Consider the following 24,016-nt stretch of genomic DNA (forward strand, 5'->3'; position numbering starts at 1 on the left):
CAAATGAAATATGCGGATCACAAAACTAAATTCCATATCGGATCGGTCGAGGCCCGGGTTACCAGCGACCACCACAGGTATTGTTAGCCAACAGGGTACCAGTGGAAATTGGGCTACTGTTGGCCAGAGGAGGAGAAGGAGAGTGAAAAGACATCTACAGAAACATCAAGTGAAGGAGAGTGAAAGTTTGGAAATGGAAATGGCAGTGGTGAATACTTATTTTAAGAGAAAGGAGCAGCATAGGGTGATGTGTAAGAGTGGAGGAAGATGCACACAGGGGGACTACATTTTATGTAGGAGATGCAACCTGAAGGAGATTGGAGACTATAAGGTGTTGGCAGGGGACAGTGTAGATATACAGAATCAGATGGTGGTCTGTAGGATGGCTTCGGAGGTGAAGAAGATGAGTAAGAGAGTAAGAACTGAAAAAATAATAAGATGGTAGAAACTGGAGGAGGAAGACTGTAGTGTTAGATTCAGGGAAGAGGTCAGACGGGCTCGGTGGTGGTGAAGAGGTGCTGGATGATTGGGTAACTACTGCAGAAGTGATAAGGGAGACAGCTAAAAAGGTACTTGGTGTGACATCTGGAAAGAGAAAGGAAGACAAAGAGACAGGGTGGTGGAATGAGCAAGTACAGGAAAGGATAAAGAGGTTGGCGAAACAAAATTGGGATCAGCAGAGAGATGAGAAAAGTAGGCAGGAGTACAAGAAAATGTGGCAGCAAATGAAGAGTGATGTAACAAACGCCAAGAAAAAGGCATATGAGGAGCTGTAGGAAAAGTTCGACACTAAGGAAGGAGAAAGGATTTATAGAGACGCAAAGCACTTTTGTGCATTGCTCTGGACAAGTGTGTCTGCTAAATGCCACAAATGTAAATGTAATGTAAATGTAACGATTGCCCAGGCAGAGGGACCGAGCTGGGAAGGATGCGCTGCAAGTTAGAGCAATAAAGGATGCAGATGGAAATGTGTTAACTAGTAAGAAGAGTGAGTAAGGTGGAGGGAGTATTTTGAAAAGCTGATGAATATGGAAAGTGAGAGAGAGAGAGAGAGAGAGAGAGAAGGGTGGATGATGTGGAGATGCTGAAGCAGGAAGTGGATAGAATTAGTAAGGAGGAAGTGGGAGCAGCTATTAAGTGGATGAAGAGTGGAAAATCGGTTGGACCAGATGACATACCAGTAGAAGCGTGGAGATGTTAAGGAGGGATGGCAGTGGAGTTTTTAACAGGATTGTTTAACAAAATTCTGATAGCTGAGAGGATGCCTGAGGAATGGAGAATGAGTGTGCTGACCTGCAGTAACTACAGGGTAATAAAGTTGATCAGCCACACCATTAAGTTATAGGAAAGAGTTGTGGAAGCCAGGCTAAGAGAAGAGGTGACCATCTGTGGAGAGCACTACAGATGCAATATTTGCTTTGAGGATGTTAATGGAGAAGTATAGAGAATGTCAGAAGGAGTTGCATTGTGTGTTTGTGGATTTAGAGAAAGCGTATTACAGGGTGCAGAAAGAGGAGTTGTGGTATTCTATGAGGAAAACAGGTGTGGCAGAGAAGGATATGTATGAGGACGGTGTGAACAGCAGTGAAGTGTGCAGTAGAATCGACAAACTGGTTTAAGGTGGAGGCAGGATAGTATAAAGCATCGGCTCTGAACCCTTTTCTGTTTGCACTGGTAATGGATGAGGTTGACAGGAGTCTCCGTGGACTATGATGTTTGCGGATGATATTGTGATTTGTGGTGAGAGTAGGGAGCTGGTTGAGAAGAGCCTGGAGAGGTGGAGGTACATGCTGGAAAGAAGGGGAATAAAAGTCAGTAGGAGTAAGACAGAGTACATGTGTGTGAATGAGAGGGAGGGCAGTGAAGTGGTGCGGTTGCAGGGAGAAGAGGCAGAGAAGGTGGAGGAGTTTAAGTACCTGGGTCAACAGTGCAAAGTAATGTAGCGTGTGTTAGAGAAGTGAATAAAAGAGTGCAGGCAGGGTGTAATGGGTGTAAAAGAGTGGCAGGAGTGATTTGTGATAAAAGGGTATTGTGGGAGAGCAAACGGTTCAGCGGAAGGTAGGACAGTGATGGGACGACCAGTTTTGGCAGAACCAGGTTTCTTTATAGGTTACTTTCACTTTGTCATGCACACACACGTCTCTCTGTGTCTATCTCTCTCTCTCACTTCTTTTATCCTTTTCCACTCCGCTCACTGCAAAAGAAAACACTGATTAGATGCATTCCCAACAGTTGTGTGATGCTTACCGTTTGTCTCCCCTGGCCTCACCCTCCATTCACAAGCCAAAAGAAGAAGAAGAAGAAAGTTTACGCATTTAAGTCTTAAAATCGAGCACCAAAATCTCCCATGAGGCACACATCCGGCAATTAAAACTGCCCGTGTGGAAACAGCAAAAGTTCACAATGGTATGGAATGTGTTTGGATGTAGCAGCATGAAATTTTCCTTTCACTAAGAGACCCAAACCTGTTCCAGCATGACAATACCCCATGCACAAAGCCAGCTCTATGACAATATGGTTTGTATGTTTTGGAGTAGATGAACTTGGGTAGCCTTCTATAGTTTCTTTTTTTTTGTTTGTAATATTATAAAATAAATCTGTATGAGGACGACTAACATTTAACATCTTTTTTATTTTCTTCTTCAAGGCTTATCTAAAGCTCATTCTCTGTTACAATAAAAAGCAATTAAGTGTAAAACTAATGAATTTGATGCAAACTAAATGATTTATTTTACAATAATAGCATGTGTAAATTTAAATGAATATTTCTCTCTGCATGTACTATAAAAAAAAGCTATGAAATTTCTGCTCATATTTTCCTATTAAAGTGCAGTCAACCCCTGATAATTCGCGGTTCGGAACTTGCTGCTCGAAAGATTCACGGGTTCTCATTTGGAACCTAACTAACTGCAAGTTGCAGATTATCTTAAAATTTGCAGGAATCCGCAGCGGGACAGAATGTTCACGAACATTAAGAATACAATTTTTAACTATGTATTTGGTCAAATACTGTACACCATTAAGTTTTTAAAGTGATATAATGTCTAGATGAATTCACTAAACCATAGGTACCATAGCGGCTGCGGGGGTTTGTCCAAAATTCACAGATTTTCTGAAGTCTTAGAACGTAACCCCCGTGAGTTCCGGGGGGCCTGTGTGGGAGACTTTTGTGTGAAATGTAACTTGAGGCTGTTACATTAACCGTTATTTATAGTATAGAAATATAGTATATTTCATTCACCACACAGGAATGTGAAAGGTATCTGGATATTTTTTTTTTAATTATGAAATCAAAGAATGTGGGACACGAAACATGCTATGCAGTGCTGCAGTGTCGGCTATTTTGTTCTACTCATTGAACAATTTTTATAATCAGCAGTACCAAATTGTTTAAAATATTTGCTGCAACACCTGAAAAAAATATTAATTACGTTAGACAGAAGATAGATAGATAGATAGATAGATAGATAGATAGATAGATAGATAGATAGATAGATAGACAGACAGACAGACAGACAGACAGACAGACAGACAGACAGACTTGATTCGTACCAGAATTCAAATAATATAAGCAATATAGGACAACATATAACCAAATACACTTATACAGTTTGGGAGAATGTATTGGGAATAAAAAGCATCACCTTATTTTTCAGAGTGTACGGCTGCTATGAAGCTCTGGATGGGGGGAACACAGCCGATGCTTTGGTGGACTTCACAGGTGGTGTCTCAGAGCCAGTGGACTTGCTAGAAGGAATGTTTGCTCAGGATGAGGCAGCCAGGAACCAGTTGTTTGAGAGAGTGCTGAAGGTCCACAATCGAGACGGACTCATCAGCTGCTCCATCAGGGTAAGTGGCACATGCTTATTTATTTATTTATTTATTTATTTATTTATTTATTTATTTATTTAGGTAAAAAATAAATGAGTAAAAAAATAAGTAAAAAAATAAGTAAACACAGTGTTTTCTTTAGTTATGTTTTAGTTTAAATTGATCCCAAGCTTTAGAAACTTTCTGTTTCTTTTTTTTGGCCTGAAGCCTGAATTAGTTTTTTTTTTTTTTTTGCTAATTCCGATTTTCTGACTTCATTCCCAGCAATTCTGCCTTTTTTTCTCGCAATTCTGTCTTGTTTTCTCTTTTTGTCAGCCTGAAGTTTGAAGCTGTTTGAACGAGACCTCCTCTGCTTCATCTGTCTTGTACAAAGTCCTTAAGGACAAAGACTTTGAAGTTTGTCAGTAATATGATTAGCTCCATTTTTTTACTTTGAAAAAGATAAATAATTGTGGTCACCTTGGTGCACATGCATTTTCCTTTCTTTTTTAAAATTTGCGGCTCCTCCAACTTAGAAAGGAAGAAGACAATGTTACCTTAATTTGCACGCCAGTCTAGTTGCTTCGAAAAACTGGAACCGCAGCATGAATTATTAGACATTCAAAAAAAATCACGTTTCCCAATGCTTATGTTGTGAATATTTTCATTGGAGGTGATCACTAAAAGGGGTCATCTGATTGGGCTTGTTAGAATAGAAGAATAGAATAGCCTTTTATTGTCACATATACATTACAGCAAAGTGAAAAACTTTTCTCGCATATCCCTGCTTGTTCAGAAGCTATGATCACGCGCCCCTAGAGTACAGAGGGTTAAGTGCTTTGCTCAGGGAACAAAGTGCGGCAGTTTTGCAATACCCGGGCTTGAAAGGTAATACAGTACCAGTCAAAAGTTTGGATACAAATTCTCCGTAAATTAAATAAAATTCAAACATTGTACATTAATACTAAAGCATCCAATCCATCAGTTTGAGTTTGAAGCTTTAGACTATTATTTGTCATGTGCAGAGGAAAGGTTGAGTACAGACAATAGCCCTATTAGTGCTACTACAATACAACTACTCTACAAATCCATATTATGGCAACATTCATTTAAGTAAAAAAAAAGACAGTCCATTATTACTTTAAGAAATGAAACTTTAAATGTAGCCCCAAGTACAGTCTCCAAAACCATTAAACACTATGAAGAAACAGGCTCTCATGAGGACTGTCCGAGTAAGACCAAGAGCTACCTCTGCTGCAGAGGATAAGTTTGTTAGAATTACCAACCTCAGAAAATGCCATTTACATAAATGCTTTACGGACTTTTGGCTGTTATAAAAAAATAAAAAAATTGGCTATATAAGAATCAGACAAAAAGAATATATTCTGGGCTATTTAGCAAATTATTGTTTACTATAATATCATTCCATACATGTAATTTCATAGTTTGGATGTCTTCAGTATTAATGTAAATGTTAAAAATCATAAAATTAAGAGAAATTAGTAAAAAAAAGTGTGTCCAAACTTTTGACAGGTAATGTATAGTAAATTTTAAATGTGTCTTTGTATTCCGATGTTGAATTTCTGGTTGGGGTTCAGCTTTCTCTAAAAACTTTATGGCTAAATTATTTTCTGCAAATAATTGCTTACCTACTTTAAAAGTGAAGCGCATGGCACAGGTATAATTAAAGAATAATACTCTTGGGGCAGGTTATTAAAGGAAAATAATCAATGTCAGAAAGTTTATGAAGATTCCAGCACACATACGATGCATCACTGTGCTGAGTATTTTTAAATCGCAGTTGAAAACTCGTTTATATAGACAAGATTTTAACATGTAGCTCTGATTCAACTGCTATTTTATGTACATTGTGTTTTTTATTATTATTATTTTTTTATTTTTTTATTATTATTTTTAATTTTTTACTTTTAATGAATTCTTTTTAGTTATTTTTATTGTCTATTTTTTGCTTTAGTGTAAAGCGCCTTATGCTCCTTTTGGTGGTTGTAATGTGCTTTATAAATAAAATTTGATTGATTGAATGATTGATTGAAGATTAATTTGTTTATTCATGGGGCTCTGCTCCACCTGCCATTATTGGTGAGCTGTCGATGCTCAATAAATAACTTGTAATTAGGAGAAATGGCAAATTAATCATACACTACACGTTGTAGGTCCTCTAGCGAAAGCTACTATATAAGGCATATCCTTAAAGGCATCACTGCAAGTTTGTCACCTTTCTTTATTAGATTGTAAAGGAGCACTTGAAGCCATAACAAATCATAAGTGAGAATCTCCTGAGCGTCAAAGATCAACCTAACAGCAGTATAAATTTCCTCAGGGTGCTGCCTATAATAAAAACAGCGTTGTTTTTTTGTAACCATCTATTTTCTCTCCGATTTTCATCTTCTTGTAAATGAGTCCAATCCCAGAGATGAAGCAATCTTTTATTGGTTGCGTGACTTTTTTATCAACAAGCTTTTTCTCTCACTCTCTCTTTCTCTCCCTCTCTATCTCACAGTGAAGCACCAGCGACGTGACTTTTATACACACCGAGATCAGAGACCTTTGTGGCTACACTGGCGCATCAAATTAAACGCACACAAATCCCCCGGGCTTTATAAAAACGCGCCTTTGTATTAGCACATTTTGAGAATCCCTTTTGCAAATCAAAACAGATGGAAGCTGTGAAAGCAAACCAAGAGGCGTTTAGGAATTAACTCGATCTAGGAATGAACTTAGAGCTATGGGTTTATTGAGTTCTAACACAGCTTCAAGATTTGGGGTTGGTTTATTGCCTTTTCGGTACAGGAGACAGTTTAATTTGAAGAATGTTACCCCAGGTGTGTGTCTGGTAGTGCTTGTTTCAGACACAGCCTAATTGCTTTGCTTGACGCCACTCTCCTGTCTTTGCTTGCACACAGAGACAGTCTAAGAATGTTTCCTATGTTAAATAATGGGTAGCACAGGCAGTTTACAGGACATCATATGCTGAGAGCTTAATTTTCTCCACTTTCGGAAGTGTTCTAGTCTGTTATTGTGTGATGGGCTCCAGTCACTTATCAGTTATGCAAAGCACATTCCCAGAAAATGACTGCTCATTTAAACTTGAAATTAAAATTCAACTTTTACTGCTGTTCCTCACACAATCAAATTCGAATATAAATTTAATCATGAGACAAAATAATTGTATCTACCCTCTGGCATTATTTGCTAGCGTCTGCATTATTGAATTTATTTCATTTGGCATATTAGGTGTTGAATCTGGGTTCCATTTTTACATAGGCGAACACAGTGGAGGACATGGAGGCCCGGCTGGAATGTGGGCTTGTCAAAGGTCATGCTTACGCAGTCACCGACGTTCGCAAAGTGCGTCTGGGCCACGGCTTGCTGGCCTTCTTCAAATCTGAGAAACTGCACATGATTCGCATGAGGAACCCCTGGGGGGAGAAGGAGTGGAGCGGGCCATGGAGCGACAGGTGAATTTTTTAGTCAACAAGACGAGAGTATTTGAGGTGCCCACTGGAGGCAGACACTCATCTAAAATCCACTGAACTTGTGTACATGTGTGAAGACTCAGGGCAGAGAGCAGAGCACTAGGCTTGCATTAATTTTTCATCCCTAGTTGGGACTTGTGCTTATTAACAGCCTTCATTAGAGCACCTTAAGTATATAATGAAGATGCATGACATGATGTGATTTGTTACAAAGCAGTGGTGGACAAAGTACACAAATCATGTACTCAAGTTAAAGTAGAGATATAGTAGGTAAAATATTACTTTAGGATAGTGTTTAAACTGCTTCCTTTAATCTTTTACTTGAGTACAAATGTATCTGCCTTAAAATGTGCTTAAGTATTCAAAGTACTATGATTTATTATGGCTATCATTTTCCTTTTACAATTTTTGTCACAAGACTTTTAGCACACCAGTCTAATAATAGAATGATATAATTCAGTCAGACACTGATTGATATTTATTAGAATTATTACGAGTCCTTCTTTTCAACTAATTCAAAGAAATTGCTGAAATAAGGCCATGGGTGTTGTAGCATGTTAGAGTCAAGAGTTTTTTCATTTATTCCTCGCAAAATGTGCTGCTTGCCGTTAAATTGATGCTGAACTGTAGGTTCCTGTTAAGTAGACACCACCAAGCGGCATTAAAAACAAGTTCAAAACAGAGCGCGCACTTCACCCTGATTGGTGGCTTGCTCCGTCTTTGACCAGTTAAATTTTTATTTGCTCATAAATTAAAAAGAACGACTGATTTCATAAAAAAATATATTTAATTTTGAAATGTCATTAAGTTAAAGTCAAAATCTCCCACACTGGAAATACTTCAGTAAAGCACAGAATAAGCTACATGAGTACAATAACGAATTACATTTACTTCATTACTGCAGTCTAAAATCGTGCTTTTAAATCACAGGAAGCCAGAATGTTTAAATGATCAGTGGTCTGTAATTAATCTAAAGCACAAAAAATGTCTACTTTCCCACTGACAGCATTGTTAGCAAGTGCAACAGATTTTATTACATCATCAGTCTCAGGCTCGTTCCCTCCTTAGAGATGAGTTCAAGGCTAAATAACACACATCCAAAGTGACTATTCTTACTGCTCACTGGTGTAAAATTGAGATATCAAGGCAGGCAGGCAGGCGGTCAGGTCTAAAATTGGGAGCACCTTCAGGGGAAAGGGAAAAGTTCAAGGGGTGTTTAGATATTCACATTGCCCATTTAAATGACAGGCTGCTTGTTTTATGACAGCCTAAATGTCTCATTCTGCGCCTGGGTGCAAAATGGAAACGTAATTACAATCGGAGAAAAATCTTTCGTGCGTGTTCAGCCCTCAGGTCAGCAGCAGCTCCGCTTTGGTTATGGGACTCTGAATTATTTACTGTGCAGTCAGAACGATGTTATTGAGGTGAAAACAGACTTTCTTCATATTTTTTTACCAATTAAATATTAATTTAGGGTTTGATGAGAAGCGCTTGACTGGAATATTACAGTGCCCTAGAAATATCTGAGATGCGACACGGATTCGAGGGGTGTGTGGTGGAGGTTGTGTGTGTGTGTGTGTGTGTGTGTGTGTGTGTGTGTGTGTGTGTGTGTGTGTGTGTGTGGGAAGGATGGGGGGGTTGAGTGTGTGAGATCTAATCTCTAACAGTGTAAACCTGACGAGTGTGGTGTGTGTTATAGCTCGGCGGAATGGAACAAGGTGAGCAAGAGTGAGAGGGAGAAACTGGGTGTTACTGTGCAGGATGACGGAGAGTTCTGGTGAGAGATATTTTTTTTTCTTTCATCTTAGGCAAATGAATAAAACTTACAAAGTGAAATCTGATTTGATACCTAAATGAATTAGCGATTTGCATGACATTTTCTTGTCAAAATTTGCATGAATTCTTTTGTCAAAATTTCATCTGCTTTGTAACAATGTCTATTAAACATACTATGAAAACTAACATTTAATCAATTTGATTGTCCAAGCTAGAGGTAGTTGTCCATATTGTTTTTACTTTGTTATAAAATTTTACCTAACATTAAGCATTCTGATTCTTTTTTTATTTGAGAAGCAGGTACTAGGAAGTTAACAGACACCATATTTGCTTAGAGGAAAAATACAATTCTGGTTGTGCAATATGGTTGCTACAAAGATTTAAGTATTTATCTGCACACTCAGATTGTAATATTTGCTAATCCACAGAAATACAGCATCTATTTGAAATTGCTGAAGAAATGCAGGCAGTGTTTATTTAAGGGGCGGGGCAGGGGGGGCTGGTTATTAGTGAAACTTGAAATGTTTTTAGTTACATAAGACCCCCAATCAGTTGGCTAAAAAAAGTTTAAAGCAGCTCAAAGAGATAATAATAGCAATTTAGTTTGCTAACTCATGAATACAGGCTAAATGAGAATCCTGATTTGGTACATTTGGTTAATAAAAAAAATGCCTGCTGCTTCTAATCATACAACCAGGATGAACTTTGAGGATTTCTGCCACTACTTTACTGACCTCATCCTGTGTCGGCTAATCAACACGTCCTACCTGAGCATCCATAAGACCTGGGAGGAGGAGGTGATGAGAGGATTGTGGATTTACCGGGACGAACCCCTGCGTAACCGATCAGGAGGCTGCATCAATCACAAAACCACTTTCCTGCAGAACCCTCAGGTCTGTGAGTCTGTCCTAAGCTCATTTTTATTTACCATGATACAAGAAACGTCTGTGTACACTGCTTTACATAAATACACTATATCGACAAAGGTTTGTGGACACTTAACCATCAGATTTGCATGTGCTTTTTGGACATCTCATTCCAAATTTAGTCCTTATTTGCTTTTGTGATAACCTCAATCTTCTTGGAAGATTTTCCACAAGATTTGGAGTGAGGTTGTACGGATTTGTGTTTATTCAACCACAAGGGTGTTAGTATAATCAGGTACTGGTTTAGGTTGAGGAGGCCTTGGGTGTTCCAATTTATCCCGAAGACATTCAGTAAGGTTGAGGTCAGAGCTCTATAGCAGGTCATTTAATATCTTCCATTTGAACCCATGTAAACTATTTCTCATAGAGCTGAGTTTGTGCACAGGTGCATTGTCATGTTGGAACAGGTTTGGGTCTACTAGTTCAGTGTAAGGGAATTTAATACTACCGAGTCCTAAAACATTTTATACAATGGAACAACTCCATTTAGCTGGACAGGTCTGGTGTCCTAATAAATTTGTCAATCTAAAGTTTTTACCTTTACTGAGATGTAATTAATCTGTTCAAAAGTAACTTATACTACTGAAATTGGGTAAAATGAATATAGCATTCAAAATGATTTAAAAACTTAAAAAAATAAGATTGCATATCAACCCATAGGTGTTAAACCCCTAAATTTGTTATCGTGTAGTTTCACATTAGTGTGCAATAAAAGTGTCATGTGATCCAATTGTAATGATACACTTGCTTAAAGAGTTTGTTAGAGCATATTTTTAGATCATCATTAGGACCAAGAAGTTACTAAAACATGTCAGGGTCAAGGGCTTGCATATAAAATTGCCTAAACCTTTAAATATCCCATAGTGCAACATTAACCCATTACTAAACATGGAAAGAATACAATACAGTCGCAACTCTTTCTCCAAGGTACATCCGAGACTTTGTGGGTCCGGTTGTGTATGTTTAGTTATGTTCCTTTTTCAAATGTATTAATGTGCATTAATAATGCCGTTTTTAAGAAGTCCTTAAAGGACATGCACAACTTAATTTTCTTGTCATCTTGACATAATAAACATTGTTTCCTCGTGATCAATACTTGATTTTCCATAACTGTTTGTGGCAGTGTGCTCGTCCACGTGCCCACACCGGCACGCATACACATATTATTCATGATGCTGCATCTAGAACATTCCTTGTGATCAGTAAATCGGCATAAAAACATGTTCTAATGGTAGCATCATCGCAGCATCATGGATAATAACATAGCAATTTTTGGCAGCTTGTGTGTCCATGTTCCCGATAAAATTAAGTTGTGATCACGACAAAACTGCTGGTTATTTTGAGATCATGAAAAAACAAACAAAAAAAATATATATATATATATATTACAATGCATGGCCTCTTAGGATTTCTGTAAGAGAGCAAGTGGCTGTAAAATATCTACTCCTGTCTGTAGTACGTGTTTGACGTGAGGAAAATGGAGGACGAGGTTTTGATCTGCCTGCAGCAGAATGAGAAAAGAGCGACTCCCAAAGAAGGCAAAGGAGAAAACCTGGCTATCGGCTTTGACATCCATCGGGTATGGACATTTAAACAGGGTACAAAGATAGTCGAAACTAACATGCCAACATGCATCACAACCTAGCTTAGCGTTACAATCAATTTCAGCTAGATTTTGCAGTAGAATGGAGGAGGCGTCAGTTGTTTTTAAATGTAGCCGCTTTTTGAAGTTTCATCAATAGAAGTTTAAGCACTGATACATTGTATTCTTATTACATTCGTTATGATCTTCATTATATTCTTACATGATGCATTTCTAATCATTTAGATGGAAGGATAATTGACTGGCTGATGGCCAGTCAGCTCTCAAGTAAATAAAATGTAATGATTTATACAATATGGGAAACGAAGTGAAAAAAAAGTAGCGCATGGCAATAGCGATATTTAAACCATTACCCACATTTAGCTTTTATTAACATTTCCATTCAGCACAAACATAACTTCTCAGCTCTGGATTTTTTTTTGCAATATTTGCAAGAATATTGGGCTTCAGGTTGTTCACAAACCCTCACCTGTTATACATATCCTTTTTTGCACTAGGTGGAACTGAACAGAAAGTACCGCATGCACACGGCGCAGCAGAAAGTCGCAGGTTCCATCTACATCAACTCTCGCTCCGTCTTCCTGAAAAAAGAGCTGAAAGAGGGCCGCTATGTCATCATCCCCACAACCTTCGAACCAGGCCAGCAAGGAGAATTCCTCCTTCGGGTTTTCACAGATGTGCCTTCAGATTGCAAGTAAGCCTAACCGCTAATGATTACTTTATAATTTTGATTTTATTACTCATAAATCCTGTACTGTTTCCATAAAATCTAAATCCAAAGCTGAAGAGTTAAATGCTCAGAATGTCCTGATATTCTGCTTTGGAACAGAGAGTTGACTCTAGATGAGCCTCCTCAGACTTGTTGGACGGGGATGTGTGGGTATCCTCAGCTGGTCACTCAGGTGCATGTGCTGAGCGCTGAGGGGCTGCAAGGCCAAGACTCTAATGGAGGTAAACCTTCACATACAGCATGAAACTATTGATTATTATTACTAATTAATTGATCAGTAAAAAAAAGCAATAAGAATCTTCAGCTGATTCTCCATGTACTGTACTTGTGTGCGTAGGTGTTTGTATACATGTGTGTGTGTATATATGTGTGTGTGTGTGTGTGTGTGTGTGTGTGTGTGTGTGTGTGTGTGTGTGTGTATATGCACATACATACAGTATCTCACAGAAGTAAGTACACATATATATATATATATATATATATATATATATATATATATATATATATATATATATATATATATATATATATATACAGTACAGACCAAAAGTTTGGACACACCTTCTCATTCAAAGAGTTTCTTTATTTTCATGATTATGAAAATTGTAGATTCACACTGAAGGCATCAAAACTATATATTAACACATGTGGAATTATATATGAAATTATATACATAACAAAAAAGTGTGAAACAACTGAAAATATGTCATATTCTAGGTTCTTCAAAGTAGCCACCTTTTGCTTTGATTACTGCTTTGCACACTCTTGGCATTCTCTTGATGAGCTTCAAGAGGTAGTCACCTGAAATGGTCTTCCAACAGTCTTGAAGGAGTTCCCCGAGAGATGCTTGGCACTTGTTGGCCCTTTTGCCTTCACTCTGCGGTCCAGCTCACCCCTAAACCATCTCGATTGGGTTCAGGTCCGGTGACTGTGGAGGCCAGGTCATCTGGTGCAGCACCCCATCACTCTCCTTTTTTGGTCAAATAGCCCTTGATGCCTTCAGTGTGACTCTACAATTTTCATAGTCATGAAAATAAAGAAAACTCTTTGAATGAGAAGGTGTGTCCAAACTTTTGGTCTGTACTGTATATATACACACACTATATATTATATATTATATACTATATATATATTTCCACAATTCTCTCATACTGACCACTGGATGTCCAACAAGGCATCTAATGGCCAGAGGTTTTCCAAGACTGGTTTCACTCAGAACAGGCCTCAAAAAAATTGATTCCTCTTGCTGTGTGTCAGGTGCAGGAGATGGCTTTGAAAAACACTGTCCACACTTTTGTGAGATACTGTCTATATATCTTAAATGCCAGTCAGCTGTATATTCAGTTGTGTTCATGGAGCCGCTGATTCTACAATTTACACAAAATTCTATTAAAAAATACAAAGCTCACAAGAGAGCCGAAAGCAGCAAAATGATGACTAAACAGTGAAGAGTCACCTCCTGAGTGTATGTCTAAAAATTTTCTAGTAATGCAGCTCAGCTACTGCAGTGCACTGCCTACTACAGAGAGACCTTAAGTCTTTGCTGTTGTTTTTCCTGGGTGTTTTTTTATTTTCTATTGTATTGCTTAAGCAGGTTGAGTTCTATAGCTTCTTATATTATATTATATTTTTGCATCAATGCCTTGTGTTTATTTAATTTTAGGTAGCTACACCCTAAACGAATGAGATCCATTTAAGCAAGCCCACAAAACAGATGTTATTTGCTCATGTAAATCACACACTCGGTAGACATTGTTAATAAATCAGCTGGCATGTTTTTGGGAAAGCTAGGGCCTGTAAGTTCTTTCTTTATCAGCTCTAGTCTAATTCTCCCTCTCCTGAGCTTAAAACCAGCAGGGAGCTCTTTAAGGTACACACCGACCTGCTTGATTCCCCACAAGGAACAAAATGACATGAATGGCAGAGGCAATGAATCTTGGTGGCATTGAGCATAAATTGCTCTGCGGGAGAAACATAGACATGCAGACCTGGGGTGCTAAAACTATGAATCAGTCTACTTGTATTAACGTGGCTGTTTTTTTACACACTTCATTTTTTATATATATAGCTGATTTATTCTGCTCTAATGCAGTTTGTTTAACATACTGCAGTCTCTAATAGGTGAAAGACTCATATTTCTGAATCATGACAGATTTTCGGCACATTCACATTGAAACACTGTAGTGTCCTATGATTTGTCCTTCACTGTAAGTGGACTTCCACTTAATGTTCTTATCTGCTGGTTTAAATTATAATTTTTGGCCAAAAATAGAAACCTCTCTGTCCCTAGCCCCAGTTCTATTAACACTCAGCTGTATCTCTAGATTTGGTCAATAACTGTGATGCATAAGCATAAAAAAGTGCACAAATTGTAAAAACGGGTATGTGACTGCCAGCCTTGTTGTTCCAGCGTCAGATCCATACGTGATTATCACCTGTGAGGGGGAGAAGGTTCGATCACCTGTGCATAAGGACACCCGATGTCCCAACTTCGACATCAAGGGTGTGTTTTATCGCAAAAAGCCAAAAGAAGGCATTCACATTGAGGTAAGTGTTAAACTCGTTGTTTCAATTTTTTTATTTATTTTTTTTTTTTGACTTGTTTCTAGCAACTACAAACAGTGCACATCCACTCACAAATGTTGATTGCCTTATGTTGCTGCACCTTTCCTCTTCTCATAGGTTTGGTTGGAAAAAATCTTAATCCTCCTGCCAAATTGTGATCTACCTTTGCATAACTGAATAATCACAAAGGCAGATTCATTTGCATGAATTTAAGATCTGCTACATCGATCTTCCCACTGACAGCATCAAATGCTAGTTAGCAACTAGGTTATGTAGGTAAACTTTATCAGCATAAGAGTAGCCACTTAATGTAACCGCTAATTTGCTTATTTAATATCATCTAACCCCTAAAATAGCTTAAGCTGAACATAAGTTATTTACAAGGAAATAAAACAGCAGTGAGGCACTACCCAATTGAAACCAAAATGAACATGTAATTAGCAAATTAAGTGAAGAGAATAGAAAACACACCAACCCCAGGACCAGGGCTGGTATACTATAATGGACTATTACTTCTAGAGTCTTAATGGTCCATAATTGCATAGTTTGTGAGATTTTACCACAAATACAAGCTCCCAAATACCACCATACATGCTCTTTATATTGAAATTATTCGGCACAGAACGGCACACTTGCAAGTGGATATGTACTCTAACTCTTGGCTTTCATTTCTGATTTCTTAATCTTCTCTTCTCTTTGCCTTTAACATCTTCTTCCGAATGGACCATGATAATGGTAGATCTACAATAAGAATGTGATTGTAGACACCTTCCTGGGTCAGGTGACGCTCTTCAGCGAGCCAAACGATCGACAAGAGCAGCACATTCTCCACCTGCGAGACAAAGGCAGCCGCCAAGATAACGACCTTCCCGGCATGCTGACTGTTCGCCTGATCACCTGTACCATGTTGATCAACATCTGACACCTTCATAGACATGGTCTCCTCCCTGCCCCTTCCCTCCTTTTTCCTTCTCTCTCGATGGCCTGTGATCAAGGTACACCTCATTATTACCCATATAATTTTTGCAGCACTAGCATAGCTTTCCTAAGGGCTACGCATTAGTTGTGCTTGAGCAGCCGAGGTCAGTTTGGTATTGGGACCTTTGTGGAGTCTTCATCTTGAGATCAGCCACAATGGTTTCCGTTTCCTGCTTACCTCAACAAAAATCAGTTCTCGCCATTACTCTTGTGCTCCTTCATGGTATTCCCACCAGTTCAAACTTGCATAACTCACCTCGCTGAAGACCATTTTTGGAAGAAACCATTTATTAATGCCTTGCACAGCGCATGACCCACCCTAGCTGCTTTATGAAAAACTCTGAGATTGACATGAGTGCATCTGAATTTCGTGGATTCTTGGAAATCTTTACACTGGATGCTCTTTGGATGTGCAGCAGCATGCTTGGTGTTACTATTTGCAACAATACCAAGAAACACAGAGACACAGAGTTCAGCCACGACCAGCCGCCTCTAGGGACCAAAACCCACCCAGCCTCCATCTCCATAGTAACGCCACTGCCTGAAGACTATAACAGTTTAAACAGCTTATGTGTGTGCGCACGCATGTGTGTGCGTATGCTAATTCCGAATAGACACCCCCCCCCCGTCCCCGCCACCCTCAGACGACCCTTCAAAGGTCATGCATGTGTAGTCAATCGACATAAATCCCAGCAGTGATTTAGTGTGGAGAGCAGTCTTTAGGAGATGGATATGTGTATACACATCTTTTGCATGTATACCTCACTGAATGAGACTGTGACATGACGTGACTGACTGCTGGGTCTCTTCAGCTCTTGCCAAACAGCATGTGCCATGATGCGAGTCCTATTAGAACTGTTCCTCCGCTCCACCAGGGGGTGCCGTACTAATGCTCTAGGAAACGCAGACTCTTTACTATCTTTTCCAAGTGCTGATGTGCCCTTTTACTATGGACTACTACAAAGCTATTTATATTACTACCATTACCAGCTTGCGTGTTGCTAGCATTTTAGTATGGTGGAAATGTTTTTGAACAGTTTTATCAAACTATGTGTTATATATGTTGCCATATTTAGATCACTTGAATGAAGACATTTATTGTAAAATTTTCATTTATTCACAGTCTTGTTTTAATTTCTTTTTTTTTTCAAGAAAAGTGGGGTATTATAGATAAGTAATTAGATAATGGAACAGTAGGATATGATTAGAGCGTCTAGCTGCAGCCCCAGACACAATTATTTGAAGACCCAGGCTGGGTGAAAGAAGCCAATGTCGTCTGCTCTTTATAGACAATGAACAAAAGCGTGAGTTTTTAAGTTAATAATGTGCATGTAAAGCTAGACAGACTAAACAGAAATTCTTTTGTTTTTTGGTTGTCACCCAATGATAATGGTCTTTACCTCACCAACACTTTAGCTATCTAAAAAATGTTAATTTATAATGCATAATGCTGTTTAGCTTAATAATAAATGAGTGGTGAGTTATATTTAAAGCCCTTTAGCAGCCTGGATATGACAAGCTGTCCCCTTCCTTTAACCAACTACAAGCCATTCTGCTTAAAAAATACATAGAATTTATTAATTTCCATTTAAGGGGCAGGATTTCAGGTCCTTCATTTCAGATTTTTTTTTTTTTATAAAACCCCAAAACAATGCAGCTCAATGAGATCGATTGATTACGTATTATGTATTATATCATGTGAATGTTTGTGATGTGGTCTAGTTAAACTAAGCATTCCCGTTAACAAATTAATTTTAATATAATTTAATATATGTAATTTTGCTGGCATGTTTTGGCTCCACTAGTGGGTTTAAAGTATATAGTCACTGCAAGTATATAGACACTGCACTGCAAGACACACACAAGAATAATCCTGTCAAATACTGGTGGACAATTTAGGAATGGTGAGTTAAACAGCTCTCTACCATTATCATCAAAACACCAACCAAGGAAATAGCTTTTGAAAGAATGGTTCTCATTTCTCCAGTAAAATCTACAGCTCAATGAAGCTGCTTTAATGGCTCAGTTCCTTTGCAAAAACTATTTATCCTGAGCTTTTCTTTAATGTTACCATCATTTGTTACTTGTCACTATCCTGACATTTAAGTTGAATTTAAGAAGAATCTTTGCAACCGAGTTATAACAGATTTCTATTCTGTATTTTGGTCAAATGATCAATATCGCATCCATTCACAGTAAATTAAGACACTGGTTGCAACATCTAATTTAATACTAATCCAGCATCCATCGGTGTGTACTGTTGCTCAGTTTTTTTATTTTATGAGTACAACTCTAAATATGTAATTATAGCAAGCTATTAATGAAAAACAACACAAAATGGATTGTTGCTTAATTCTTTATTGTACAAACAGAGAATTTACCCAGCATGGGGTGTGTTCTGTGGCGCTGCAGCTACCTTTGATTCATGCACTCTGCTGCTGCATTGTGGCCTGTAAACAGGGGCATGAAGACATCAAGACATAGTGATCTTCTGCCTTAGGGCTGTATTCAGAGTTTAGTTTAGAAAGACATCAGCATTCAGATCTCAGATGTTCCTACAGACTATCTAGGAGGTTCTGTCTGAACATGACTCTGAGTTTGTACCTTGTGGCTATATTGATTTAGTTTATAACAATATGATGTGCTAAATTAAGTGCTATTTTCTAATCTGCCGAATAATGAGGGTGAAAGCCATATTGTAATTGCAACCAAAAGGCTCTACAGGGTGCTTCTCCTCAAGACAAATCTGACAAGTTTAGGGGAGTAAAATATAGTGCGAAGGACAGGAAATCTGACCTTAATCTAAATACACATCAACACTGTCATTTCTTTTAGACTTTAATAGCCATCTCTGAGTACAGCTCTTAGTCTGAAGACCCCTGTGCAGGGAGATGAGGTTTAGTTAGCTCACTAGTTAAAGCATGAAGTGCTAAAATTGCTAAACGCTAAAAGTGTTGTGTCATTCATTCAGTATTTATTAGCACATTAGAAGAAAAGGAATTGTGGACATTCTCACTGCCTGAGAATTTTAAAAGAAAACACAGAGTACTATATTTTCTAGAAATCACTCCGGGGTACAAGACACACCTTTGTTACACTTCAAGAAAAATAAAAGTATTAAAGTTAACTTCATGTACCAGGTATTTATTAAACGTAAAATGGCACCTCAGAACCTCTGCCACAGTTTTGTAGTTTTTGTCTTATTTTCAAAGGAAGCCTTTGCTACAATTCTGATCTTAATCTTTTCCTAAATTCAAGAAAATATCTGTTTATAGGTTTATTCCTATGTAGTTATAGAACTATGTACTTGTAATTTATTGTATAATCTTTTCTGATAAAACATAATTGCTCTAGTATCAAAATCTTTTAATGTTATGTTTGTACAACGCTAAATGTAGCACTGTCCTTCACAGGTATAATGCCAGTAGTTCTATTGTTAAGTTTTAAATTAAAAAAAAAGGCCAATACCATCTATATGACATTCTATTTATAATCCCCTATATAATAGTAGCTCTTGTAACAATGATTTTAAAGTGCTAGCATTAGGGTTGCCAGGTATGTCTCAACTCATTCCCTTGTAAAACCTTTATAAACCTCAAATAACAACTAATGTTGCTTTGAAATATTTGTAAAGTAACATTAGATCATTAGATCATTAGATATTTTTCATATTTTAGATTTTTTACGCTGTTTTAAACCAGTGCAGTTTTCCAGAACATATTCCATTGGTTGTATTATTAAATCTATTGTCAAAAATTAAGATTATCTAAGACAACAAAGACACCCATTTGGTATTAAACCACAAAAAACTACAAAGTATTCAAATGTTTATTTTAATTTGAAACTTTTTGTATATATTTTCATTGATGTGCTTCGATATACATTTATTAGTTTGCTAGTTCTTAATTTCATCTGTTTATCATCAATTTAATCATAACCACGGATCACGTAAATACATTAGAGGCCATAATTCTACTATATTTACTTAAAAATAAGTGACTAGCCTTTAAGGCGTTAGCGTTCATGCTTGTGAAACATTACAAGCAATTGAAAATGTTCAAATCAGACCAAATCTGTGAGAAAACATCAAGCTGGAAAGGAGTTTTGTAAAGAATGGTAAAGTTAAGAATTTTATTTAATTGGTATTTGTCCAATGCAAGAACTATAGCTTGTACATTACTTTAAATAGCTTTTACTTAGTCTTAGTTCTCATGGTAACTGGTCTGAGAAGCATTCCCAGAGAGTCAGTGATTTTTTTTTGTTGAATGTTGATTAAATATAACATGCATGTTGTATTACTGGCAACTGATCACATGAATTGCAGAGATACAATTCACACTTGAATTTATGTCCAGCACTTTAAAAAGTAGGTCTGTAGCGGCAATTAGAATTTAATGGTAATTTCAACATAAAAAAAATTCTCTGGTTCCAATAAATGGCTAACGTATAAATGTGCAGATATAAATGCTGTGCAAAGCAAGTCTTATAGTCCAAAAAATGATAATGATTGCATATCCATCATCCATACCTTCAGGCTCACGTTGTATTTAATCAGCAGGAACATTTAAAAACATTATTTTTTATTGTCTTTTACATTTTCAGTCTGAATTTGTTTTGTAGAAATGCCATGACGGTGATTAATGTGCCACTTCTGTAAAATGTATTGAATGTTATTTATTTCTTTATTTCATTGATTGATTGTCTAACATATTATAATTACTACTCTATTGTATCCGCTGTATTATTTATTAATTTATTTATTTATTTTTGTCTCAGTCTTGCCAAACATACAGTATTTAGGAATGTACATTTATTACCATTATGTAAATTGAATTGTGCATGTCTGTATGTCCGTAGTCAGGTGGACAGTCACACTTGGTTTACGCCGACTGTTTTGCAGTGTTCCACATTCAAATGAGACACAACCCACAGAGTAGTCTTTGTGCTGTGGCGATATGGCCGTTGCTGCTGCTTTGCAAATGCAGGTCTGAGCTTACGCTGCATGTGCTTAACACCAGTTCACAGTGACACAGTGAGCTGATCTCTCAGCTTTTGAACAGGCATGAGTGTATGTATGCGTCAGTAGCTATACATTTTTGCTAAATTGGCCTGCTGGACATCCAGTTTCATGGATGTTCCGAATGCAATTTCATGACAATATTAACTGCAGTTTGTAAGTTTGAAACTTTTTAAGCGCTCACTACGTTTCTATTGAGGCGGAATGCCATTATTGAGTGTTTCTGCTCGCTTCTAAAATTAACGGTTATTATGGTTTCATAGTTTTTCCAAAATGCGAATTAAAATGCTTTTCCAATCACGATCCTTACTCCAGTTGTTCTTATCCCTTTTTGGGTCTGGCTGTGACTCCCTCAAAATTTCCCTTCTTTCTGGACAAACACCAAGCTTCTTTTCTCGACACACAGGACGCAGCTGCACTAAAACCCCTTTGGCTGCGTAATCTGCTGTAAACTCATTACATTGCTACCTCTGCTGTTACTCCTAGCATGTTCCTAACTTTATCACACTCAACTCACTATTAAATGCACAGAGCAGTCCTGTGTGATACTGAGACAGTTCTATTTTGGCTCTGTTTTTGCCTTTATTTACAGACACTGTCTGCCAGTTTAGAACAGCAATGTAATAAAACACTGTCAGCAAAAGAGATTTTATGAAAAAGACCTTTTTAAAAACTTTAATTTTTTTTTAAAGCAATTAAGGGATTCCATAATATTCCTTTTTTACTTTTTACAGAGAAATCATCATAAATTGATCGTTCATCACCACATACTTTTGTGTTTTAACTGCGTCATAATGAACTCGTATTCATATTTGCACTAGGTCGCCATACATGTGTCGTGAGTTTTTCCCAACCATAATAATATCATATAATGAATGGCAACACTTTATTTGTTCTCCGTCTCTCAGTTTGTCTCGATTGCACTAGCTCGCCAGTCTTCATCACTGCATGTACTGTGACTAACTGGAAGCTCCTCTCAGACAAAGAAAATCACAAATGGTGAAATGTGCCATGTTTGCTTTCTCGAAGTTCACGGAGCAGCATCGCCTTAATACTCGAGACAATGCTTGTAGAAAGTGTGACTTTTTCTCCTTCCTCAGTCTTTATTCTAATTTGTAACAACTCAGACATCCGGAGAATGAGCTTGTGATACTCTTGTATTTTTTTTGCCAACGTCGAAATCGTAAAAAAGGCAGTGCTGATATAAACTTGCATGATGACTCTATATATGGTAGCAGACGCTGAGAACTTTATAACAAGTCTCTTTTAGCAACAGTTTATACACCTTTGTTGAATCTTTTATATCTGTCCATCGAATTTTTCTGTTGAAATAAACAATCGTCTACATTTTATCATTTATATGCGTTGAGAAAGCTGTAGCTTTTATTTCTTTGTCTGTTCCCTGGGTTACACTGTGGTTATTTTATATTTACTCTCGAATTATTTATTTTCTCTATTTTGTAATTTATGTCAACTTGTGGCATGACTTTGAAATAAAATATTAAAAATGACTTTTTTTGTCTTATTTTCTATCCTGCCTCAGTCTTGTTTTTATGGTCACTGGTAAATTTATAGTTACAGTAAGAACCTTTAGGAGATTTGTGCTTATTCATCTACAAGGGCATTAGTTTTACATTAGTTAATAATAATACATTTTATTTATAATATTAAATCGTATAATAGTAATAGAATAATAATATAATAATATAGTCAGCATTCAAATTCATCCCAAATATAGGTTCAAGGTCAGAGCTTTATAGCAGGCCAATCGAGATCTTCCACTGCAAACCATGTAAACCATAATTTTATGAAGCTGGCGTTGTGCACCGTGGCATAGTCATGCAGAAACAAGTTTGGTTCTTCTAGTTCATGTGAAGGCAAAATTTAATTCTACCCCATCCAAAGGCATCATATACAATTGTGTGCCTCCAACTTTGTGCTTACAGTTTGGGGAAGAACCACAGATGGCTGGAAAAGTCAGGTGTCCAAATACATTTGTAAACATAGTATATGCTTCTAATTAAACAGGTATCGTTAGCCAACAGGGTACCGGTGGAAATTGGGCTACTGTTGGCCGAATGAGGAGAAGGAGAGGAGGTAGACATCTACAGAGATGGCAGGGAAAGAATAAGTGTAGGAGAGTGGAGGTTGGGGTGGGCACTTTGAATGTTGGTACTATGACTGGTAAAGGGAGAGAGATAGCTGATATGATGGAGAGGAGAAAGGTAGATATGTTGTGTGTTCAGGAGACCAAGTGGAAAGGGAGTAAGGCCAGGAACATTGGAGGTGGATTTAAACTGTTCTATCATGGTGTGGATGGAAAGAGAAATGGTGTAGGAGTGATTCTGAAGGAAGAGTACAGTAAGAGTGTAGTGGAGGTGAAGAGAGTTTCTGATAGGGTGATGTTTGTGAAGTTGAAGGGATGATGATAAATGTCATTAGTGCCTATGCTCTATAAGTTGGCTGTGAGATGGAGGAAAAGGAAAGATTCTGGAGTGAATTAGATGAAGTGGTAGATGGTGTACCTAGGAAAGAACGATTGGTGATTAGGGCAGACTTTAATGGGCATGTTGGTGAAAGGAACAGAGGTAATGAGGAGTTGATGGGTAGGTGTGGTCTTAAGGAGAGGTGGAGATGGTGGTAGATTTTGTTAAAAGGATGGAAATGGCAGTGATGAACACTTATTTTAAGAAGAAGGAGGATCATAGGGTGACGTATCAGAGTGGGGGAAGGTGCACACTGGTGGACTATGTTTTATAAGGAGATGCAACCTGAAGGAGATTGGAGACTGTAAGGTGTTGGCAGGGGACAGTGTTGCTAGACAGCATCGGATGGTGACCTGTAGAATAGTTTTGGAGGTGAGGACGAAGAGGAGGAGAGTGAGGACTGAAAGAAGAATAAGATGGTGGAAACTGAAGGAGGAAGAGTGTAGTGTGAGGTTCAGGGAAGAGGTCAGACAGGCTCGGTGGTGTTGAAGAGGTGTTGGATGATTGGGTAACTACTGCAGAAGTGATAAGGGAGACAGCTAGAAAGGTACTTAGTGTGACATCTGGAAATAGAAAGGAAGATAAAGAGACATGGTGGTGGAATGAGGAAGTGCAGGAAAGCATAAGG

General features: G+C 37.7%; 1 protein-coding gene across 1 annotated transcript in view; it reads left to right on the forward strand.

Annotated features, from left to right (window-relative positions):
- capn5b (calpain 5b) overlaps positions 1 to 17,007 on the forward strand; it is a 53,460-nt gene extending 36,453 nt beyond the window's left edge. The window contains exons 5-13 of the mRNA XM_046867225.1: positions 3,657 to 3,849; positions 7,096 to 7,289; positions 9,007 to 9,084; positions 9,781 to 9,976; positions 11,466 to 11,588; positions 12,110 to 12,306; positions 12,442 to 12,563; positions 14,753 to 14,889; positions 15,647 to 17,007. Of these exons, the coding sequence (XP_046723181.1) occupies positions 3,657 to 3,849; positions 7,096 to 7,289; positions 9,007 to 9,084; positions 9,781 to 9,976; positions 11,466 to 11,588; positions 12,110 to 12,306; positions 12,442 to 12,563; positions 14,753 to 14,889; positions 15,647 to 15,829 (1,423 nt within the window). The 3' untranslated portion in view covers positions 15,830 to 17,007. The remainder of the gene's footprint in view (positions 1 to 3,656; positions 3,850 to 7,095; positions 7,290 to 9,006; positions 9,085 to 9,780; positions 9,977 to 11,465; positions 11,589 to 12,109; positions 12,307 to 12,441; positions 12,564 to 14,752; positions 14,890 to 15,646) is intronic.
- Positions 17,008 to 24,016: the final 7,009 nt, after the last annotated feature.

Source organism: Silurus meridionalis, chromosome 15 (genome assembly GCF_014805685.1).
Source record: "Silurus meridionalis isolate SWU-2019-XX chromosome 15, ASM1480568v1, whole genome shotgun sequence".
Classification (NCBI taxonomy): domain Eukaryota; kingdom Metazoa; phylum Chordata; class Actinopteri; order Siluriformes; family Siluridae; genus Silurus; species Silurus meridionalis.